Raw genomic sequence first — 25,507 nt, forward strand, 5'->3', positions numbered from 1 at the left:
TAATAAAAAGTATCTTGTCAATTGAAGTGAGATTAGGTTGTAACTTTTCAAAAAAAAAAAAACTTTGTGTTTTGGAATCATATAGAAAAGACTGTGAATTTGTGTTCTAGCTTCACTTCAATATGCAGCATGAGTAAAATGAGAAAGGGTTGACATTTTCATACACACGTTTGATAACCTCTGTCTGGCCTGATAGCCTTCTTTCCTCATCTATTATCCCCCCTCAAAATTCTCTTTGGCTACCAATATTCAGTGGGCTGAATATTGGACCAATATTCATGATAACATGGGAGAAATATCAAAATCCTACTGGAAATCCACTACTTAAAAATATACTGATATGATAAAGATGTTAATTCCACTTGTGATATGTGTTTATACATAAGACAGTAACTACTCGTAAGCCAAAATAATGTTACGTCTACATAGTTTAGCAAAGTTTTTGTAGATGTACACTCAGATGCAACAGAGTCTTTAAAACCCTATAAACCATTAACACTATCCTGAATCCTAACTTTTAAAAAATATTATATAAGCTTTACATAAATGGGAACTAAGAACTGGCCATAACTCTTCTTGGCATCAGACTAGACCCAGAAAAACAGATTCTTTTCTTGAGACGCTGTCAAATAATGGAAAGAACAGAGGCTTTTAAGTCAGAAGATGGGGTTCTGAGTGATGTCTCATTATCTACTAGTTGTGAGACCATGGCAAGTTACTTGACTTTTTTAAGATGTGGATTCCTCATCTATAAAATAAAGATAATAAAACTACCTTGAAGAGTCGCAGTGAGGATTAGAAATAATAAACATAAAACACAAAGAAGAGTAACTGGAACACAAGATAAAAGTTATTATTTTTATTATGAGAAATAAAAAAGGAGGAAGTTCTCCAGGCCTGAGAAGTGTATAAGAGGAAATAATTATTCAGATTGCTTTTATAAAGTTTCTGGGACAGGGCTAGAAAGGTGGTAACAAAACTCAAATATTTAAAATATAAGTATTTCAAATAACTTATTTGAATGATTTGTTATTTATAATAAAGTTATAAAAATTAAAATGCTTTAAATTAAAATGTTTTGATTTTTATATATTCACACACTAAGCTAAGAGATGCATACACACTCTTCATATATACTCCCAGAACAAAAATATAGTGATTTTCTTTATATTTTCATTTGCAGAATACTTTATAATTTTTAAAAATGAAACCTTTAACTCTTAATATATCTTTACAGTTTGCAAAGCTAAGTAAAATGAAGAAAGAGAAGCTAGGGGAAAATATTCAATTTTCTGCCACAATTAAGAAAAAATACTTACTCAATTTTCTGCTGCAGCTGTTCAAAAAGCTTTTTATTTTCTTCCTGTAGAGTATTCTTTTCATTCACTTAAATATAATGTGAAAAGAAAGCACAAATTATAGCTATAATAAGATGTATGTCAGGTTCTTTCAACAGTTGCAACAATCATGGAGAATTAGGATTTCAAATTCTAAGTCATAATGTTAGTCAGGGTTAATGCTACTGTTCAAAACTAATTTGTTACTAGGTAGTGATTATTACATCTCATATTGTGCAAGTTCCATGTAAATGATTAACTGGTAATTCTATGTAATGCTTGTGGGCAAAAAAGAAAGAGTACCTCATGTACTGGGGAGTATAGTTTAATTATTCATACTGAGCAAGAAAGCATTCCATCTGGTTACTCAGTCCTACTAATTTCAAATACCATTTACTGAAATAAATCTGATCATAAAATGTAACACTGAATATCAGTGTAATTTTTATAATGTAGGCACACTTAAGTAAATTTTCTTCCTTAGTCATACTCTATGTTTCATTAATAGTTACATTATCAGTAACTTAAATATACTATTGAAGTAGTATCTCCTTGTTTGAATCTACCTTGACTAAATTTTCCTATCCATCCTTATTTATAAAGCAGAAACTCAGTTTTGGGCTATAATTTCTACCGCTGCCAGCACAAAATTATCAATCCTTGATATTATGTCACTGGTTAAGCATGTGTTTTACTAGGAGGGATATATCAAAGAAATCAAGTCAGAGTAAGTACAATTAACCTCTCAGAAAGAAAGTTAATCATACTCCAAAAATCCGTTAATAATTTAGTGGTTTACAAATCCAAACATATTTTCTTACACTGAGTAAATAAAAATTTGTTGACTATATATCAATACAATATGTGAGGGTTACTAAACTACCTCCTGTGGAGGATCTGGAAAAAAACAGAACAAAACAAAAACCTGAAGATATGACAGTGACCTAGAGGAAAGTGTAGTCTAATGAGAGACAAGATATTATATAAACATATTTTTTACAACTGAAAGTGACAAGGGCATTAGAGAGGTACAGATAAAATACTAAATGAAATTCCAAGGAGAAAAAATGAAATTCCAAGGAGAAAAAGGTTACATTGAGCCGTTGAAAAAATCAGGAAAGGATTCGAGAGGACAACTGACCTAGACACAGGAAGAGAAATCCAAGAGCCTCCCAACTCCACCACCACAATCAACAACAAAAACAAAACAAATTGTGAGCTAAAACCCAAGCAATGTAAGCAAGCAGATACTGGTATCAGCACTGGTGGGGGGACTGAACTTGAGATTTCCAGTTTAAGCCTGAACTCCTGGAATGAGCCAAAGTGATCTGAATTCACTTACCACTAGAGTCAGTAGAAAATAACTCATATACAGATTCCCAAGTATTTCAGATAACAGAATTATTTGATAATGAAATGTTTTAAGATTTAAAAGATGGAAGGCTCAAAACTAACATGATAAAAGTGATTACCAAAAATGAGTAGACAGACAAGATTGAGATAATTTGAGCATCAATAAAAATAATGAACATAACTGAATGACACACACTGAATATATAAAATTCCACGTCTATTATGCTCAAAAAAGAGAAAGCTCCATTCATGTCAAAAGCAAAATGAAACGTAACATATACAACACACAAAACATCATTTGTCCTAGAGACTGTCATACAGAGTGAAGTAAGTCAGAAAGAGAAAAATAAATACCGTATGCTAACATATATATGTAATATAAAAAAAAAATGGTTCTGAAGAACCTAGGGGCAGGACAAGAATAAAGATGCAGACGTAGAGAATGGACTTGAGGACACGGGGAGGGGGAAGGGTAAGCTGGGACGAAGGGAGAGAGTGGCATGGACTTATATATACTACCAAATGTAAAACAGATAGGTAGTGGGAAGCAGCTGCATAGCACAGGGAGATCAGCTCGGTGCTTTGTGACGGCCTAGAAGTGTGGGATAGGGAGGGTGGGAGGGAGAAGCAAGAGGGAGGAGATGTGGTGATATATGTATATGTATAGCTGATTCACTTTGTTATAAAGCAGAAACTAACACACCATTGTAAAGCAATTATACTCCAATAAAGATGTTAAAAAAAAAACCTTATTTGTCACCATTGTAGGTAACTATTATACAAGATATTACTCTGAAAACTGGCAATTAAAGGGAAAATATTATGATGTATCATGCCTTTCTAGGAGGAACTACATCCCAAGGTAACCAATAGCCCCAAACTGATGAGGGAGAATTCTTGTTTATAGAAGAATGCCAGCTGATTAAGAATAACAGAAATGGAAAATTATCATTTTGTAGTCTGGAATTAAATAATTGATTCAGGCCAGAACCACAAATGGATATTAAAACCATTAAAGAAAGATTGAGGGAGAATTGTATTTTTGCAAGATTTCAAAGTATCACACATCCATCCTCCCAATTTAGACTACTTGGTGGTACTCAGGGGAAAATATAACTCTATAATGGAGAAATCTGGCCACCAATCCCAAAGAGTGGAATAACCTGACAATATCTATATCCTAATATGATACAATATAAAGTAGACAATTTTACCTATTAAGTACTGCTGTCAAAAATGTTTAATCTGGACCTAATCAAGCCTTCAGATACAATTTCTGTTTTATAGGAAATAAAGAAACAAGATAAAGAAAATGATGAGAAAAATCCAGAAGGTGGCATAATTTTAGGAAAACAGCCCTACTTCTTCAATAAGTCAATGTCATAAAAGAAAAAAATAGGAAGGGAGCTTATTCCAGATTAAAAGACAAATGCAATGTGTGGTCTGTGATTGGCAGGTGTGAACAAAACTGTTGCAAACTACCTTAAGAGGGACAGCTGTAGAAATATGAATATGGACCGGTTCTTAAAGAATATCAGAGCAAATTATGGGTAATCTTTGGTAGGCAAGGTAATGGTATTGTGGTTAGGTATAAATTATCCAAGTATTTAGGGGAAAAATGTCCTGATGTATGTAATTTACATTAAAATATTTCAGTTCGAAAAGAAATGACGAAAATACAGCAAAATATGAACAACTGTTAAATCTATGTGATAGGTGTATGAGGGTTCCTTACTATTCTCCTTACTTTTCTATATTTTTAAGAAATGTCATTAAAAAAAAAAAAGGACTACACAGATTTGAAAAAGAACCAAACAGAATTTTTAAAAATGAAAAATTTGGTTACTGAAATAAAATAACTCAGTGTAACAGAGCTGAAGAACTTAGTATAATAAGCAAGAAAGCTGAAGAAATTACCCAGAACACAGCAGAGTGAAATGAGGAGATGAAAAATAGGAAAGAGATGTTAAGAGACCAAAGGATCGAATGACAAGGCCTCATCATAACCCCCGAATAAGGAGAATGGAGAAGACACAATATTTGAAGAGCTAGTAGCCGACCGTTGTACAGATATGATTAAAGAAGTGATTCAACAGATTTTGTAATGTATACTAAACAGACTTTTTTCTTAAAAACCTACTTGAAATTGCACTAAAACTACAGAATACCAAAAACTAAGGAAAAAATCTTAATAGTAGCCAGAGAAAAATAATTGTTATCCTGTAAAATAGCCTTATAAAAATAACGGTAAAATAAAAACATTGAGGATAAAAACTGAGGGTTTAGAACCAACAAATATCCTCTAAAGGAACTTTTAAAGAATGAATCTCAGGACTTCCCTGGTGGTCCAGTGGTTATGACTCTGCACTTCCACTGCAGGGGGCGCAGGCTTGATCCCTGGTTGGGGAACTAAGACTCCACATGCCATACAGTGTGGCGTGGCCAAATAATACCAGAAGAAAAGTGAGATGTAAAAAGTAATAATAAGCAAAGAAACTGCTGCACATGTAGGTAAGTCTTTTAAAAGCTGTCTGAATAAGGTAATTTTTAAAGACGTTTCTAACTTGCAGGGCTTAAAAAAAAAAATACAGGCCATAAACAGTATGTAAATGGAGAAGGAGATGATCAGAGTGAAAGTGTTTTAAAGTCCTTGTATTATTCAGAAGAGGGTAAGATACTATCTTTATATTTTAGGAAAGCATGGTAAAATTTCAAGGTTGAACAAAAAAAAATAGAAATAAAGAGTTTAAAAAAAAAGTAAAGGATAAAATAAAAATGAAATAAGAAGATAAATATCCTCAAAATGCAGTAACTGGAAAAAGTAAGAACAAAAAAGAGAGGCAGGACGGGGGGAAAAAAGTAGCAACAATATAGAAACACCAAGAATTCATAAACATGAGGCCCTTAGTATTTTTATTCATAAAATAACTTTGTTTGGGATTTGACCTCAATGATTTTCCTGTTGCTCATTTTAATGTAAAATTAGTTTTCCTCAACTTTTCAGTAATCACATTGGGGGTATTATTAGTGGTATTATTCTAAGACTATTGTACTATAATATGAGATTAAAAAATGAGTACTTAGGGGATATTTTAATTCTATCATCCCTGTGTCCTTGAGAACCATGATTCTCGGTGTGGAAGAAAGGGGATACAGATGTTATTAGAAGAGGTTAGCAAAAGCTCTATAGTCTTGAATTTGAATTTTCAACATGAACTCATGAAGTATTTTATCTATCTGAAAATTAGACAAAGGATATTCAAACCAGTCACCCAAGAAGAAATGCAAACTGAAGATCAAGTAAAAAGATACTTGACCTGAATAGTAATAAAGAGAATGCTAATATTAAAAAGGTATATCATTCTTTACCCACTGAACTGGATATTGTCAATTAATACATTTTTGCACAAAACTGAAGAGAATGTAGGGAAACTGAAATTCTCAAACACTCAAACAAAAAATTGACTTGTTCATCAATATGAGAATGGGTAAATAAATGGCATCTACACAATGCAGCCATGAAAAAGAATGCTGTCTTATTCCTTAATACCTAGGGTTTTTGCTTGTTGAATTTTGGGCTATTTTTCAGACAGTTAAAAGTTGCTAGAAATCTATTAGACATGTAGACATTACTGCAGATTATTTCAAGTACTACTGGTAATATAACTGTGGATCTCAACTATGTCTATTGAAATGTAATAGTTTTCTACTCATTGATAATCTTATATTCCTAAATAAACTCATGCATGCATTCATTCATACACACCACAGAATCTATGGGTCTAAATATATAAACAAACATATAAACATGTAAAGACTTCTAATATATAGTCTAAAATAAAATAACATATGTCAGAACAAGAAGTATGATATGATCCCATTAAAAATTTAAAAGAGAAGATAGAGGAGGGGGTAAAATGAGGGAAAGAGACAAACAGAAAGATAGATAAATCTGGACCTGTAAAGATATTTATCATATTCTTAATAGTAGTTACCTCTGGGAGCAGAATAACACTATGTTCCTTCTATCTCTTTTTAAAACAATCAGCATACATTCATATATTCTTGCTTGAGTAACCAGAGGACAGCAATATAATTAATAGAAAAAAAAAAGTCAAAATACCGAATTAGTTTGGAAAAGAAGATAAATGTAAGAAAATCCTACATAAAATGGTAAGTAGACTAAACTAAAAATGGTATACATGTAATAGTGTGTCCAAAAAAATTGTGAAAATCAAAAAAAATACACCTTTGTAGAACAGTAAATTGTCTGCTTTGTGTTTAAATTTACTAAATATAAATAGTTGAATTAATATGAAATAAAACCAAAGAAGCAAATATGGATATAACCAAAGAAAATTTGCTTCTTGTCTTACAGCTGGTGAGACTTTAAGGCCAACGAGGACAGTATTTGCACAACCTTTCTGTATCCTATTTCTTACTAAAATAAGCATGAGATTAAATCTACAAAAAGGGAAAAAACAACATTTGAACTTTTGCTTAAATAAAGAAAAACATATGTAAACAATTCATCTGATTGTAACCAATTTAATAACAGGTTTTAACAATAGCATACTATGCTTTACATACTTAATAAATGAAGAAGGGAAACTCACTAAGCTCTGTGATAAGTTTAAGATTCTGCTGTCGAATATTTTCAAACTCTTGTTGTTTCTTCCGCATATGTTCTTCAGTTACTGCACAGCGATCACATAATCCTGCTCTTAATCTACAAAACAAAAACGGAACATTTTCAGAGTAGAACTTAAATGTTCTCATCAAAAAATAAACAAATAAAAAAATATGTGAGGTGATGGATATGTTAATTAACCAGATGGTGGGAATCCTTTCACAATATATATCATTTATCAAATCATCATGATAAATACTTCTTAAAAAAATAATTTTATTTGTCAATTATAACTCAATAAAACTGAAATTAAAAAAATTTTTCAACTGCTAAAAGATACTTCTTCATATTTGAATTTCAAGATTTTTATACTTTATGAAGAACTAAAAAATTTACTTGGAAAATACAGAGAAAATTAACTAGTTATTATACCTTTAACATATTCCCAAATAGGCTGAAATCATGCTACATCATTTTCTACAGACTGCAATTCTGTAAAAATCTGCCAATTTTAAACTCTATTCAAGGGAACTTATTTATTGAAGCTCCCTTGTTTTTATTAGAGCCAAAATATGAACCCAGTCTAGTACCAATGGACAGAATTATATCTTAAGCAAGCTTGCATCTGCTTAGCATAGCATATAACACATAATGAGTGTTCAACAACTAAGTTTTAGTTGAATGAATACTAAAGGTCAAAGAATACAAAGTTTAAAAAAAGTAATGCTCTTTTCAGCATTAAAAAAAGACTCCAGTGTTAGTAGAAATTCACAGTGTACTACTATGTAAAAAAAAAAAAAAAAAAAGATTACAAAATAGCTTTTACTAATTATTTGTGAGTGCTGAAGGGAAAAGGGAAATACATATATTACACAGGAGGGGTGGGTGATGGAGAGAAAGGTGTATTTCAAAATGTTAATACAGTTATCTTGTAGGTACCAGTAATACAGAAGATTTTCTTTTTAGTGTTTTGCTATATTTTTCAAAATTTCTCTAATTTCATTATTTATATAACCAGGAAAAAATACGGTTGAAAAAAATGACACATATCCCACATTAGGAATTTAGAAAATACAAAATCTAAGATAATCATTTTAACTCAGTGACCTAAGTCAATAAGATACTAAGTACGTGAGTGTCTATGGAAGTCATAGCATGGTAGTACATGCCATGACTTTTAAACTAAGGAGACAAAACATGAAAACTATACAACTAAAACAAACAAACAAAAAGAACCTAGAGATTTTTTATATAAAAGTAAAACTCGTATCAACAGTGTTGATATGGATGTAAAAAATAAAGATTAGAGATCATAGGTTGCATTAATAGGACTAAAATTTCTAGAATGAAGGAATAAAGAATTGGGCAACATGGTTTAATTGGAGTACATTCCAGAAACAGGAATTAGGCCAATCAAGATCTAAGTAAAGATGACAAAGTGAACATCTGCATCTACTGTTGCTTCCTCCCCCAATCCCACAAAACTACAGTAAAGATCTGTGTATATTTTTAAAGACACAAGACTATGAGAACTGGGAGAATGGGAAAGAAAAACAAACGAATTAAAAGCAAGGAGCTGGTGGACAAATAGAAACTGACCTGAGAATGCTGAATCATAGGCTAACTATGGGAGAAGTCTAGAACTCTTGTCCAAAATGGTAGCCACAAGCCACATGGGCTATTTCAATTTAAATAAATTAAATTAAATTAAATTAAGAGAGAAGATTAAAAACTAGAAGATTATCCTAGAAGGTCCATCATATCAAAGAGCAAGGTGGGGTTAGGTACAGAAAAACAGGAACAGAGGAACAAAAAAGACTTGAAACATATAGAAAGCCAAACGACTAGCATAAATCCAACCATATCAATAACATTAATCATGAATTGATTAAACATTCCAATCAAAAGGCAGAAACTGTCAGATAGGACAAAAAAAAATAAGATCTAACTATATGCTGTCTACAATAGACACACTTTAGATCTGAAGATACAAATAAGCTGAAAGCAAAAGGATGGAAAAGGAAATACCATGCAAACAAAAACCAAAAGAGAGCTGGTTATTAATTAATTAGTATCAAACAAAAGAGACTTTAAGGTAAAAGTGTTACTAGAGACAGTGAATTCTATAACAAAAGGGTCAATTCATTAGAGATATAACAATTAACATTTAACACAAAAGCCCCCAAATATGCAGAGCATGCATTCAACACGAAAGCCCCCAAATACACAGAGCAAAAACTGACAGAACTGAAGAAAGAAATATATAAATGCATCAATAACAGTTATAGACTTCCACTCTCAATAGTGGATAGAACAAGACAGACAGAAAATCAGCATAGATATAGCAGACTTGAACACACTACCACCTAAACCTACCTGACATCTACAGAACACTCCAGCCAACAACTGCAGAACACACATTCTTCTCAAGCACACTTGGAACATTCTCTAGGACAGACCATTTTCTAGGTCACAAAACAAGTCTCAATAAGTTTAAAAGCACTGAAATCAGACAAAGTATGTTCTCTCACCACAATGGAATTAAATTAGAAATCAAAAAAGAAGGAAAATCTGGAAAATTCACAAATATGTGTATATTAAAAACAATGCACTCCTAAATAAGCAATGAGTTAAAGAAGAAATCACATGCGAAATTATAATAATAGGGCTGTAGCTGAGTGCCCCAGTCTAAAATCCTACCCAGGTCAAAGGATAGCTCCTCATTTTCTTATTGAAAAGTAAAGCTCCCATAACATATACAGAGTCCTCAGTTGACTTTCCTATTCATAGGAAAACTCCTGGGGGAGGGAGAATTGGGAATGGCCGGGGTAAAACAGATAGACACTTAAAAGCAGAGTACATCATACCAACTAATGCAGAAAATTCATTGCAGTAATACACTACTAAATACAGACAACCAAAGATCACTAGTGTATGAAGCAAACCAGTAACATAAAAGAGCTAGTATCCCTGGAAAAATGAGAAGTGATGTTGACATGAAACAAGAAAAGGGTACACATACACACATGTACATATAAATGATCAACAAACAATAAAAAGTTCTTGGATACTAAACATGTGATTACCAAAACAGCTTCAATAATAGGGTTGGAGAGTAAAATAGAAGAAATCTCCCAGAACATGGAAAAAAACAAGTAACAGAAACAAGACAAAAGATTGTAAAGGATCAGTTTATGACTAAGAAGTGCTCCATAAAGAGAGAACCTACAAAAATGGAGAGAGGAAATAATAGACAAAAATAGTATCTTAAGAGATACTAGTCTTCAGGTTAACAGGATGACTGGACAGCACAATGAAGGAAACACACACACACACACACACACACACACCATATGAAATTCAGAATTAGGATAAAAAGATCTTACATTCCAGAATGGGAAAAAAATCTATTACCTATAAAGGAATGAACATTAGAATGATAGCTCTGGATGCTCACAGACAATGAGAAAATGCCTTCAAAGTTTTGAGGGAAAACTATTTTCAACCTAGAATTTTATATCCAGTCAATATACCATCTAAATGCAATAGTAAAATAAAAACATTTTCTCAGATATGCAAGACTCTTTGAAAATTTACTTCCTGTGCATTTTAAAGCAGTTACTTGTGGGTGAGCTATAAGGAAAAAAAAAAAAAAAGGAAAAACAGGCCCACATTTTTCCAACCATATATACTAGTATATCTTCAAGGTCTAAAATAGTGCCTGGCACAAGACAGGAGCTCCATAAATATTTGTTGACTAACATGAGTTGAAAGAAATAATGGAATTAATGTAGGGATCCAGTGAGAGAAATTCCAGAACTGATGTTGTAGGATAGCCTAGAAAGTAAATGGTCCAAATTAGTACAGGAAGTTTTTCAGCCCAAGAAGTATGTCTTCAAGAAAAAGAACAACAAAAAAGATTATAATCAAATAGAATAACAGGCATTAAATAATATTAATGACATGATGAGGAAAACATTTCTAATCTCACTAAGAAAAAAGGTAGTTAGAAATTCTAAAAAAAACAAAGCAAACTTATACAAGTACGTCTTTATCATAATACAGTTATAGGATGACTTGAGCAACTGATTTGGGACAGAGTAGAAAAGAATCTATTTGACCTGGACATTAGAAACACTCTCCTTGAGTGGCACAGGGGTCGTGACAATGGATCTATAGAGAAGGAAATGAATCCTGGCTCAGCAGTGAATAGTCAATAAGTAAACATTGTTCATTATTTTCCAACTTCTACAATTAACTTGTAAACAAAATACAAGGGATTGAAATCTGGTAACAGAAAAGAACGTAGCAACTATCAACTTTGTCAATATTTATAGGTTATTGGTTCAGCTGACACAAGGCAGAAGGCAGAAAGAGAGGAAGAGTGATGCAGGTAAGGGTGAAAGCATCAGTATCCTCCTGTGATACAGAGGTGAGTTCAGGGAGACTGTTCAGACATCTCTCTCTAAAATATCTTCATGTAAATATGTATACCTGCATAAATGTATGTATTAAGGTCCAAAAATAAAACAGCACTAAAATAACTTCAAAAATTGGTGAGGGAGGGAAAAATTATTCCTCTTCATAGCAAGAAGTAAACAACTATTGTCTCAAATTGATAAATCAAGTGTTAAAGTGAAAATACATCATTTAGAACTTTGGAGAACTAAAAACTGGGACAGGCATGGGTGGGAAAGAGTGGAACAGGAAACTATTGGTTGATGATAACTATACAACTTTATACTGTACATGTATTACTTGAATAAAAATTATAAAAGGAAAAACGTAAAATCAGCTAAATAGTACGTTATACTCCTTTTCATCATAGCATTTTAATTTAATAGAAATATATTCTAGTAAACTTTACATAAAATTTTTTTGAGAATTAAGGTACTAAGGACATATACCTTCTTATCTTTCTGCTATAACACTTAATGTTTTCAGACTTTCAAGCATTTCCAAAGCTAGTAGTAAAGTCTGTTTATGCCTTTAAAATTCCAAAGGAAATAAGAATAAAGTTCTCTCTAAACTATTCCAAAACCAAGACATTGTTAAACTGTTATAAGAAGAAACTCAATTTTAACTATTGGTTTAAAATACTCACATTTCACTTTTATATTTCTCTTTTAAGATCTATTCAAATTAATAGCTTTGGATTCATGCAATAAACATTCAAATAGTTGACCTGATTGTGGTAAATAATGTATACACAGAACTACTAAGCTAGAGAGGCCAAAAAGAGCACTGACACTGAAAGGTCACTGAAAAACACTGAAGGAGTTAAATGGCATTAATCAATCCTAATTAAGTATTCAAATGTCACCCTACCACTTTGTCATTAAAAACCGAACACCTTATTGTTTCCAAGAAATCAACTCTGATATATTAAAATGTCATAAGGTATCATGGAAGACAACCTCTTGAAACCCTTAGTTTCCAAGTTTAAAAATGCCACAGTATAAACTTCTAAAATGAAACAATATTCCCTAACTTGTTTATTACATCTAGTTTTCTCCAGTTAACTGCCACTCTTGATAATACCTGTGAAAAAGAGTCAACTCTCGATTGTTCACTGATCCTAGCTTAAATTTAAATGAATGTGAGAAAACAGGCTAGCTCCTATTCTATCAGCAGGATTCCACTGTTTTCTTCTTGCCTATCTTCAACTGCTGCTGTCAGAGAAAGAAAAAGCAGCCTCAATTTCACAGGAGAATGCAATTTCAGTAGCTATAAGCAGGTAAACAGGAAAGAAGAGTAATTCTACTTGTAAGGGCTGAAAGTATCATGCATTCTGAGTTATATTCCAGCTTGTTCATACAGATGAAGAAAGAAAAGATTTCAGTTTGCAATTAAAACTTACCAGATAAACAAGTATGTTCAACTGTTTGCTATACCCTAAAAAGATTTCCTCAAACTTATTCATTTTCATTCAAAAGGGTTTTCCTAAACACTTACAGGGAGTACTGTAAGTGCTAACATACAACAGTGGCCAAGATAATGTCACTTCTTTAAAGGAGTTTACAGTGTACTAAAAAAAGAAAGACAATAAAAAGTAATTACAATAAAGTATGATTCACAACGTTAAAGTGGAAATACAGGGTACTATGAAACCACACAGCACAACTAAGTCGAGTCTAGGAAGTCCGGGAAGGTCTCCTGAAGAATACACTTAAATTCAAATCCATAAGTAAGAAGAGTTAGCAAGACAAAAGGAGACATTTGGTCAGTATTTCAAAAATAGAGAACCACAAATCCTCTGATTATGAGTACCAATTTTCCCTTTTAACAACAGTTGAAATATGAGTTTCCTAATATTGACAAAAATGCTTTTAAAAATATTAAAATCTATCAGACAACTATGGTTTAACTGCTTTGTTCAGATTTTTTTTTTTTTTAAATGCCTTTTATCTAGTACAGTGACTGTTCCTTAGATTAAGTGAAATACTTTGGTTTCTTGAGGGAGCCTGTAAATGGTTCCTGTAAATAGTAATGTAATAACAGTACTAGTAAAACACAAACAAGCCACATTAAATTAGAACTTCTTATTATCTAATTTATCTTTACTGAATAATTCCTTTCATCTAAACATCTCCTGATGTTTTCATAATATTAGCATAAGAAATAAGAATCACTTCATCTTATGAAGGGTAAACAGCAAGTTGCAGAATTACCATTTAGAAATTTTAACAAAATATACGTTGCTTTTAAAAGGTCTCAGCAAAACATTAATTTTTATAGATATTTAAAGCTTACTCTAGGATTATCATTCTTACATAGGACAAAATTAAAGTAAAATTTTAAGAAGGCAGAACTTTACTAAATGTTACCTACTTTGACATTTAAAGGTAGGATTTAGTTAGTAGCAATTTAAAAGAAAAATAACCAAAAACAAACAAGCAAAACAACCTTCCAAGAAAACAAGACTAGATAATAGGCAATGTTGAAGACTTAATATTTCAGAGTACTTGTTTTGGTAACTTTATATCAAGAATAAATACTTTGAGATAATCAGTTAAGTTGTAATTCATTTACACATTTATAAAATTAAGACAACACACAGACAAGGCATCGTCAAACAGTAGAAACTGGGAAGTTTGAGGGGCAAATTTAACCTAATTATCCATTAACTATGTGATCTTGGGAAAGTTTCTTAACTCTTTGTCAGCGTAGTTTCCTCATTTGTAAAATTGATTTATCATCTACCTCACAGTGTTAAGGTGAAGATTAAGTGCTGGATGGCTGTGTATAACGTGAGCCCTCAAAACTAGCAGATCCTACATTAAAAAAATAATGATTAGATCTACATCGTTCTTGGTTTCATTAAATGAAGCTTCATAAAATGAGGGACAAATCTTAAAATAATCCCAGAAGGAAATCTCAGATTTAAAGAAAGGAAAGAAAAAGCATGTGAATAAAGAAATGAGCTACACTCCTTGTCCCACCCCCAAATTAATACCATGTAATGAATTATAGGCCCACCTACCTAAAAATGTAAAGGTGAACAGAATGAGAGGCAAGAGAACATTTAGGGTAAGAAACAGCACAGAAGTATGACATCCACCTGAAATTAGTGAAAATAGATGATAAAAAGAAAAGAATCTAGTTTTTAAAAACTGCAGAATAAAAATGATAATTTTAACAATTAAATATATTAACTGAATAAAGGATGGTAATTTAGAAAATACTGCAATGGGAAGGGTAGGGGCACTCATCCACTAACATTTCTTCTCAGAATGAGCCTGGAGAAGAAAAATTCACTTAAGAAGAGAAGCACAAGATGCAAAGAATAAAAGAACAGCCAAAACTTTAAATCATAAAGTGAAGAAATGTTCTGAAGATATTAGAAAGGAGTGTCTTCAAGAGCTAAGATGAAGAACACTATATCTTGGGGATGAAATGGAGAGCCAACTGTATTAAGCCAATTTGTGCAAAACATAATGAAAACCTTACCTTGTGATTTTTTTTCAGTGCATTGAGTCCTAAACAACTTGCTAATGATCAACTAAACAGAAAGAATGCTGGAAATAAACACAATCAGTCTTTGAGTGTGGCAACCATGAAAACGTATCTCCTATTGTGGGAAGTAAAATCACTGGCTCCAGCTGTTGTGCTCTGAAATCCTCTACCCGCCAGACAGGTGAACACACCAGGCATCCCACAGTCAGAAGCCAGCCAATGAATGAGTAGAGCAGGGATACTATGGCTCCAGAACTCCCCATTGGCCTTGCCAAAGCTTTCTTAAAACTGCAGTGCAGTCTAAGACCTTCCTTTTTCTCTCTTTTTCAAAAGGGTTAGATGCGTGGACATCTCACAGCTCTCCCAGTCTCCTCCAGCTCCTTCTTCATTTACCTTACAGGTGTGTTTCCCCCCAGAATCTCTGGAATATCTAATGTCATCTTGATGTTTGCTTTCTTAGAGAACTCAGACTTAAAATTTTCTATACTTGGGAATCACTGAACAGAAAGCAAGTTCCTAATCTCTTGCCATTACTACCATTATTATATGGAAGGAAGAACCTCATCGCTTGTAGAAAGTAGTGGAGCAGTAGAGATGAGAGAAAAAAATATGGTAAAGTAAGAGAAGGAAGTGCTTCAATCACTGGAGAGTTAAAGGCTGAGAAACATATGCTCTCCGCCCTTCCTCCTCAATCCTGTACTACATATCCAGAGAAAACAGAAGGAAATGCCACACCACACTGAAGGAAGAGTAACTGATGATTTCCTCTTTGATCCTGGACTAGGGAAGAGTGAGACGGACAGATGGCTTTCTAGTTTCCAGATGTCTCAGCTAGAGAGAGGGACTAGTCTGGCTGTGTGTAGAGTACAGACTAGAGCACTAGAGGTTGGAACCATATTCACCAAACAGGAGGGATATTGTAAGTCTTTTTAAGCTTCCATTATGTATTTTTACTTGCACTATCTCATTTAACGTTCAAAATAGCCCTGTGAAGAAGGTATTGTTAGTGTCATGTCATATGTTCTTGGCTCTTCTCCTACTCTGGTAATTCCTTTCTCAATCTTTTTTGCTGGCTGGCCCTTATTCTTCATTAAACCTTAATTAGTATGCCCAAGGATTCAGCCCTGAGCCCTCTTCTATGTTTTTCCTATACTTTTAAAGATGTCCTTAGGAGATCTTATCCAGTCCCAAGATTTTAAATGCTGTTTATATACAGCTGATGATTTTCAAATTTGTTTCTCTAGCTCTAACCTCTCCCATTAGTTCCAGACTCACATATGCAACTACCTACTTGACATCTACATTTGGATATAACAGATGTTGTCAGTACCTGCTCGTATCCCTTTGGCATTCCCCTGCTTAAACCCTCCAATGGCTTCCCAATGCAATTAAAATCCAAACTTTTTTCTGATGTCCCTATTGAATTTAGTTACTTCCTACCTTTCCAATATTATCTATCATTCATCCTCTTACTCATTAAGTTAGAATCACAGTGGATGTCCTACTCCTCAAATATTTCAAAATCTATTTCCACCAGAGGCTTTTTGCATTTGTCCTCTTCTTATTTTCAATTCTTCAAGTGACGGCTCTTTTTTGTATCACTCAGGTCTCAGTTCTAATGGCACCTCCTCAGAAAGGTCATCCCTGACATCCATCGATAGTCCTTCATTTCCCAATGCTCGTAGTCACTCAATTACATAATTCATTTTTATTTCTTCTTCAGCTCTTGTAATCTGAAATCATCTTATTTGCAGGCCCACTCCCAATCTCTGAAAATTAAGTATCAGCTCCATGACATACTAAGGATAGTATTCCTAGCCCCTAGAACAACACCTGGAACGTAGTAAGTGCTCAACTATTAATTGTTGAATTCAATTAAGGAGATAGTGTGAAGTTGGAATTCAAATTCACATCTATGATTCCAAAGCATATGGAGCCTTTTCCCACAATAGGCTGCCTATTCCAGTAAATGTGCATCCACTGAGATAGCCGTCATGGAAGAAAGAGTACTCAACTTTAGTTTGCATCATGCAGAATATCAGATTATTCCACCACTAAGACACAGTGGCGAATTCAAACCACCAGCCTTCCCGTAACATATACAAAAATGATAATAATGGAAAAATATTAACTATAAATAAAGCAAGAAACGTAGTTTGCTATAAATAGTTCAAGTTCCTAAATAGCACTTACAGTTCAGACAAGGGAAAACAGCAAAATCTGAAAGCCTTTTCTAGTGTAGAGTGTTAACCTCATAGGAGTGGGAAAGAAAAAAGTCTGTACATGAGGTGAAGTAATAGGCATTATCTTGGGAATATTCAGTAAAAAGAATCCCTAGAATGCCTGAAAGTGGGGAAATATGCAAGGAAGAAAAGAGAATGGCAGGAGTAAGAAAATAAGACAGGAATAGGGCTTCCCTGGTGGTGCAGTGGTTAAGAATCCGCCTGCCAATGCAGGGGATGCGGGTTCGAGCCCTGGTCCGGGAGGATCCCACATGCCGCAGAGCAGCTAAGCCTGTGCGCCACAACTACTGAGGCTGCACTCTAGAGCCCGCGAGCCACGACTGCTGAGCCCGCATGCTGCAACTACTGAAGCCTATGTGCCTAGAGCCCGTGCTCTGCCACAAGAGAAGCCACTGCAACGAGAAGCCCGTGCACCGCAACTAACAGTAGCCCCTGCTTGCCGCAACTAGAGAAAGCCTGCACGCAGCAACAAAGACCTAACACAGCCAAAAAAAAAACAAATAAAATAAATAAACTAAAAAAAAAGAAGACAGGAATAGAATTGTGAACCAGTTTCCACCTACTTAGAAGTAAAAATGGAATGAAAGCATCAGATGTATTAGAACACTGCTACTCTTGAGCTTGTCCTACAACAAATACCAGATAAAGAAACATCATTTAAAGGGTAAATTGATGTGATTGCTGTAATTATTGAAAAAACAAACCTGTAAGTTTGTTTTAATTTCATAAAGTATTTATCCAAAGTTGACATAGAGTTGGTAAAAAGATCATTTTAAGTCTCAGAATGGATTACAAATGAAAACAAATGTATACTCTATTAAGAGGGAAATCACCTCTTACACAAGAAGACCCAAGAACCAGACTCACCGATCTTCTAAAACTTTAATGGTTTCATGAAGGACTTTCTGCTGCTCTCTCAGCTGTTGATTTTTGGTAAAGAATTCTTCTAGTCTCTGTGCATCTCTAAAAGTCAAGAAATAAGTCATTTTTTTTTTAATGGAAAAATACTCTAACAAGACTATTCTGTCATTAAGAACTCCAAAGCATGATCTCACCACTTACATATTATGAATTTGTTGTATCAAAACAAACAACTTAGAAGGTGAGGTTTGAATATCTTGTTAATCAGAGTTCAAATTATAGTAGAATTTGCTCTACAGTGTTTTTATTTTCTACAGAAGTATCTTCCTAAGCACCAGGTATTCATTATACAATGCTGGAACACAGATGAAGGAGTAAATTCTGATGCCACCACTGACTCAACATTGTCAAAATTGCTATTAAAATGTACACTCGGGCTTCCCTGGTGGCGCAGTGGTTGAGAGTCTGCCTGCCAGTGCAGGGGACACGGGTTTGAGCCCTGGTCTGGGAGGATCCCACATGCCGCGGAGCGGCTGGGCCCATGGGCCACAACTACTGAGCCTGCGCATCTGGAGCCTGTGCTCTGCAACAGGGGAGGCCGCAGTGGTGAGAGGCCCGCGTACCGTGATGAAGAGTGGCCCCCGCTTGCCCCAACTGGAGAGGGCCCTCGCACGGAAACAGAGACCCAACACAGCCAAAAATAAAAAAATTTAAAAATAAATAAATAAATTAATTTAAAAAAAAAAGTACACTTACTGTTATTTTAATTATTTTATCTACATTCAATAATGTAAATAGGTAACTCCACTCATATCATTCCTATTCCAATTATGAGGGATTTATACTTTCTATTTTACTAATTTTTGTGTTGCTTAAACTTTTACCTGGTATTACTTTTAAGCCAGGGTTTACTGTGAAGTAGAAGTACACAAACCCTACATCCTGAAGCCTAGGTTTGAATCTCAGCTGTCACGTACCAGCTGTGTGAGCTGGTGCAAGTAATCTAAACTCTCTGTGCCTCAAAAAATGTGGATACATTAGTAGTATCTACTTCATGAGACATTTGCAAGGACTAAGTACTAATGAATATACAGCATACAGAACAGTACTGGCACACAGTAAGTTCTATTTAAGTAATTACCATTTTGATTTTAGTCAGGAAAAAAGAAAGACACCTAAAATTTTCTTCTAGTAAACTACCTGGTTACTTTCCAAGGTTGTGCCATATTTTACCTCTTCATCATTATATTTCAAACAATCACCTATATAAAGTATGCATATAATTTAATTCTATGAAAACCCATTAGAAATTGAATCAGGATTCTCTGTGTAATCTGGAATCTGAAAATATAGAATACCGTGGTTCAAATATCTTTCCCCAGCCCTCTCAAGGGTCTGAAATATCAAATCAAATAAAGGTGACAAATCAGTCTGCCACAAAAAGATGTCCAAATGACTGTGTCAAAATTGCTAAAACGTAGAATGTAATATCACTGGCAACAAAAGAGACGAGCAAAACAACTAAGTCAAAATGTCAGATACCAATACGAGGGTACTTCTTATATACTGATTGAATATTTGATATTGAATGAAAAGCCAATACATCTAAGAGTGGCCTCCTACTATACAACAAATATTGTTCTGGTAGCATGTGTATATATATATGAAATTTTGGAAGTAATAGATAGCTGAAGCTAATAATAAAAAAATTTTCTAATACTTCTAGAAAATGTATTTAATTCAGAAGCAGCACTAGGTTTTCACTCATCCTATTTTGGGAGTATTCAACAAAAATTCAACAGTCAACATTTCTATTGATACATGTGTAATTCTGTAAATGAACCTGTGTAAAAGTGGAGCATTAGTCATGTGCAGAGACAACTATCATCAAAACACAGGTCTGAAGCAATTAAGTGATAGACAAATATAGTACAGTTATTGATTTCTTTTCTAATTGCTTCTTCCAGGTGGGAATCCCTAGGACTGAGATATCTCACAAATAAAGCTATTCTAACAATATGGAGACCAGACCTCCTGTTACTGTACCCTGACTGTCTATCATAAAATATACTTGGAAAGGAGAGTTATGGTCATACAGGCAAATCCGAGTTCCTGGTCCCACAATGCAATGACCTATCCTCTACAAAATAAAGCATCCCTTTAATTCTCTGATTACTCAGGAGATTTAGTTACTTAGCCATGCTTCCAAAATGCGTAACCCCAGGCTACCTAAGGTAGGCAGGTACAGAGTAATTACAATATATATTAAAAGGTTGCTAAGAGGATCAAATGACTGAGAACTATACAGTGAAGTAAACCATTATTATCACCTACTGAACAACCAACCAGCTGTATTTCCATTCTTTAAGATTCAGAAATGTTTTACGTGATCTTTGAGAAAGTAATATTCAACAGTCATTTACGAATTAAAGAAGGTTTTTCATGCAGTTGTTTGGTTAGAGGTATGGAGAAATACATTTTGTATAAAAAGTCTCAGTTAAAAAAAAGTACGTTTGTTATAAGCAAATCTAGATCTTTTAAAAAATTTTTTATTTATTTTTATTATTTTTGGCTGCATTGGGTCTTAGTTGTGGCATGTGGGCTCTCTAGTTGTGGTGTGTGGGCTCAGTAGCTGCGGTGCACGAACTTAGTTGCCCCACGGCATGTGGGATCTTAGTTCCCCGACCAGGGAATGAACCCGCGTCCCCTGCATTGGAAGGCGGATTCTTAACCACTGGATCACCAGGAAGGCCCTAGATCATTTCTAACTATGTCTAATCATTCAATCTGCAGGGAAATGATTCTGATTCTAGCTAAGAGGAAATATTATTTTATAGCTATAAATCTATCATTTAAAATAGTAACATTTTAGAAAATAAAATTACTAGGTCTACAAGAAGGATCCATTTTTAATAAAACTAAACTCCTTCAAAAACATTTAGTGAATGTAGTTTAAAATGTAAAATCAAATAGCAAACACAATGTTTCTAAAAACTGACCAACATTTTGATTCTAAAGGATGTCATTCTAATCAATGGTTGTTAATCTAGGATTTACAAGGTCATCTACTTCCTACACTGAACCAAGGTACAATATAAAGAGCTCACTGTCTAACTACTGATCAACTCCAAAATATTATACTTTGGGTATTATAATGGTAAGAGGGAACAAGAATTCCTATACAGTATTATTATATATAAAAGAGGAGATTTGTAGAATAACTCCAACAAACAGTAATTAGCTATTTAGTGTGGTACGTGTTAAATGAGCATACCAAGTCACTGATAGTACATACTCATCTGCTGATTAACAATGCTTGTAGCAACCATCACTAGCTGGGCTATAAACAAAGGTGAAGATGAAAACAATAGAATGAATAAGTGTATTTCATAATTTTTAATCTCAAACCACTCAAAAAAAATTTCACCACTGAGGAAAAGCCTCCTTATCAACAATATATTTACTTATTCACTTAATTCTAGAATACATATAAAGTAGTGTCAGAATTAGTGTAAGCCAATCATGTTAATTCAATTCTCTTTGCCAGTTATTATTTAGGAATGAACATCATCAATGAGTTAGAGGAAGTCTGCTGGGGGCTGCTTCTGACAAACTTTTATAATTAGTAAAAATAAAAGGACACAAAGATGTTGTGCAAGTGATAACTAGAATGATGACAGCCAGCTTGCCATACTGCAGTGAGTCAAGACTAACAGGGCAAGTCTGAACACTAAAGATGGCAGAGAAGAAAGACAGAAATAAGTGATAACCAGTCCTAGGATCTCCCTACTTTGGGCCTTCTATATGAAAGGATACATCTTCTTTACCATAAAAGTCACTTCTGGTGTTTTTTTGGTCTCACAGTAAGAAAATATGATCTACTAATAAGATATACATCCTAAACTTAAATGTTTAAATGACACCTTTAAGGTAGGAACAGGTACCTTTTCAACATGCAAAGCATTTGAAAGTGTCAGTAATTAAGAATCATAAAATTATTCTTCAAAAAAACTGTTTTAAAAATTTATGATTTCTCATTTCTGTATCTAGGTCATCTTCCAAACATGACTTTACAGGTGTAATGGAAAACTTCACAATTTCTGTTTTCAGATTATAATAGAAAAAATAGTGAGGTGTGTTTTGATGAGTGGTTGGTAACTCCAGCTTCTGGTTACAGTCTTGGAAGCTTTAGGAATATGAAGGAACTGAGACCTATTGGTATATACTGTAAAGCAAATGCAATTATTATTGGTCACAATGATATTAATTTTTGTTATGAGTAATAATACTCTATTATGCCGTCTGTTTCAGATTCCTGAATGCAGAAGGTCTAAAGAACCACGAGTAAAATCTGCTCCTGACTTAGAAAGTCAGATCTGATTCTGGGCTTAATAACCAAAACAATTCAGGGGAACTGCTGGTAATTTCAAATGTTAAAAGGGGTCTCAGAATATCCATTTAGTTCCCATTTCTTATATGAGTTAGAAATCCCAGACTTATCCTGCTCCCCATCTTGTAGCATCTTAAATTCCAGGTATTAATCATAGTTGAGAAAAAAATGCCACTAACAGATCAAAATGATTTATAGATCAGTGTCCATCTTAATAAATATTTTAAGGAAAAAGATTATACACATATTAAAATTATGTTAAAATATAAATATATGCAAATATTAACTAAGGTTATATTCAAAATTATTCTTTTTCCTTTAGAATTTTGAATAACTCGCTGTCAACTACACAAGGTCCACACTAAGTAAAGCTAACTTCCTTATAAATAAAACATTGAATTCAAATAGGACATCAATATCAATTACTTTATAAATAAGACATCAGTGTTATATATGCTGATACTTACAAAATTCGTTCCTTTTTCAGTTTGGTTACTTTTACTTGTAAACCTGAAAAAGAAAAAAATCCTCAGTATTTTATTTATACATTTTATCATTTCGAAAGCAGTTAATCTAAGTTTCTTTATGAATCTAATGCTACACTATTAAGTTACTTGAGCCTGGCCTCTGAACAATGAGCCAGGTTCCATTAGTTTGAAGAGTGTATTTCCCTCACTTGCACCCTTAGGTCACAAAAGAGTATTTGCAACATTATTGCTCTTAGTCTATTGTATGACAGCCAAATAGAATGAAATTTTCTCCACCTAAAGTGAGTTACTTCCTAATAGCATGGGCAAGCATATAACTAGAAGTTCACTATAAATGAAGGTTTATGTTCTGGCATAGCCTATGTATTTTGCTAACAGCAATAGTGCTTATGCAGGCTCAAATCTTCTGGGATTAAAATAGATTGTGTCAGGAAGTCCTGGACTAGGAACACAACTGCTTACAAAAAAGTACTTAACATAAGGCACTACTGTTTTTAGCTCAAGATATGTATTACATGTGTTATATGTATTTTTAATTTTAATTGCGTCTGATACAAAATAGAAGACCACTGCCTATGGGACTTGGGTAATTATTGTTAAGAAAGCAGGCTGATAAGCATTGAGACTGCAAGAGAGGATATGAACAAAATAAGAGTGACATTCCTCAGTCTCACAAACAATAATTAAAAGGAGAAAACCCACCATTAAACAAACATGAAAATACATCCAACACCACTAGCAATATAAATCCAAACCCAAAAAATTACTTAGCAAAATTATAAAAATTTTAATACCCAGTGTTGATAAAAGTGTTGTAAAACTACACTGCCATGCTTTGCAGGAGGTATTATAAATTAGCACAGTTCTTTTGGAAAGCAAGTTAGTGATATATAATGGGACTCTTTTTCATCAATATCCCACATCTTGGATTCTAACCTAAGAATATAATCCAAACTACAGAGAAACTGATAGTCACAAAGAATATTGAACAATGTATTGAAATATAAAATGCTTAAAATAGGGACGAGTTTAAGTAAAATATGATGTAACCACTAGACAGAATAATACACAGCTATTAAAATCATTAAGTAAAAAAGAATAAGTCTATTTAGCAACACTAAACTATTTGGTTCTCTATTTTCTCTATGCTATTTTCTGCAATGTGATTATTAAAAGGGGGGAAAAACTTCTGTGTTTACATTTTCAGATTCCTAAACCAATCTTTTTACTATTCTACAATTTTCCCACTTGTGGATATTATATTTACTTTTAAAAATAGTGCCTAGAAAGTTTAAAAATTCTATATCTACTTAAGAATTTCTTTTATTTGGGGCATAGTTAATCCCCAATAAATGGTTATTAGTTAACTAATTTATGAAAAATTAAAGATTGACTGTCTTTGGTAGTTTATGGCTTCTAGTAAGTTATACATTTAGAAAAGCTTTCCATATAATTTGTATAGAAACATTAATAAATTTGTCACTTCTAAGAACAGGATTTTTCATTATCTGTCTGAACAACATCATTTAGCTAAGTAAGAGTTTTAGAAAACAGACCTATACATTTCTCCACAATCTCCCCCTCCATGGTGCTGACTAGGGATGAAATTAAAAGTCATATAGATACTAATGGGAAGTCACCTTTTCTTATTGCCCAAGAGGTAAGGATTTAATGCCAGGAAATCCAGTTATTATAGAAAAATAAAGGCCCTGGAGAATTTTTTAGTTATACTTTTGCCCTATATCTCAAATTTCACCTCTAGGAAATGTCCAACTGATATGATACATTTACCCTCATTTCTATGGCCTATAATTTGAATAAATAAAATGTTATGAATAAACCTGTAATCAAATGTTCACAGCAGCTTTATTCATAACAGCCAAAAACAGAAACAACCCAAACGTCCTTCAATGAGTGAACTGTTAAAAAAAAACAAAATGAAACAAAACTGTGGTACATCCTTGTACCACATGTACTACTCAGCAATAAAAAGAAAAGAAGTATTAAAATATGCAACAACCTGGATGGACTACAAGGGAATTATGCTGAGTTGGAAAAAAAAACCAACCCAAAAAGTACACCGTATGTGATTCCACATACATAACATTCTTAAAATGACAAAATTATAGAGATGGAGACCAGATTATGGGTGGCCAGAAGCTGGAGGGGTTGAGGTGGGAGGAAGGTGGTTGGGGACTTAAAAGAGTAGCTTTAAGGACCCTTGGTAGTCACAGGGATCAACACATGTT

At 33.5% G+C, this 25,507-nt stretch overlaps 2 protein-coding genes across 10 annotated transcripts in view; one reads left to right on the forward strand and one right to left on the reverse strand.

Annotated features, from left to right (window-relative positions):
* LOC309610562 (uncharacterized protein) overlaps positions 1-25,507 on the forward strand; it is a 651,150-nt gene that overhangs the window by 149,477 nt on the left and 476,166 nt on the right. For 3 of the 4 annotated variants that reach the window (XR_014234009.1, XR_014234010.1, XR_014234011.1), the window contains one exon: positions 22,692-23,230. The exons of the other annotated variant lie outside the window; for it this stretch is intronic. The gene's annotated coding sequence lies outside the window, so the exon portion shown is untranslated. Of the gene's footprint in view, positions 1-22,691; positions 23,231-25,507 lie in introns of those variants that run through there. 4 annotated transcript variants of the gene reach the window in all.
* RBBP8 (RB binding protein 8, endonuclease) overlaps positions 1-25,507 on the reverse strand; it is an 82,941-nt gene that overhangs the window by 44,416 nt on the left and 13,018 nt on the right. For 5 of the 6 annotated variants that reach the window (XM_082353538.1, XM_082353537.1, XM_082353536.1 and 2 more), the window contains 4 exons: positions 23,238-23,280; positions 18,387-18,482; positions 7,307-7,419; positions 1,320-1,386 (listed from right to left, as the gene is read on the reverse strand). In XM_082353538.1, the coding sequence (XP_082209664.1) occupies positions 1,320-1,386; positions 7,307-7,419; positions 18,387-18,482; positions 23,238-23,280 (319 nt within the window). Of the gene's footprint in view, positions 1-1,319; positions 1,387-7,306; positions 7,420-18,082; positions 18,146-18,386; positions 18,483-23,237; positions 23,281-25,507 lie in introns of those variants that run through there. The other variant, XM_082353540.1, reaches the window with a different exon arrangement.

This window comes from Balaenoptera borealis (assembly GCF_965194805.1).
Source record: "Balaenoptera borealis genome assembly, chromosome: 14".
NCBI classification, from domain to species: Eukaryota; Metazoa; Chordata; class Mammalia; order Artiodactyla; family Balaenopteridae; genus Balaenoptera; species Balaenoptera borealis.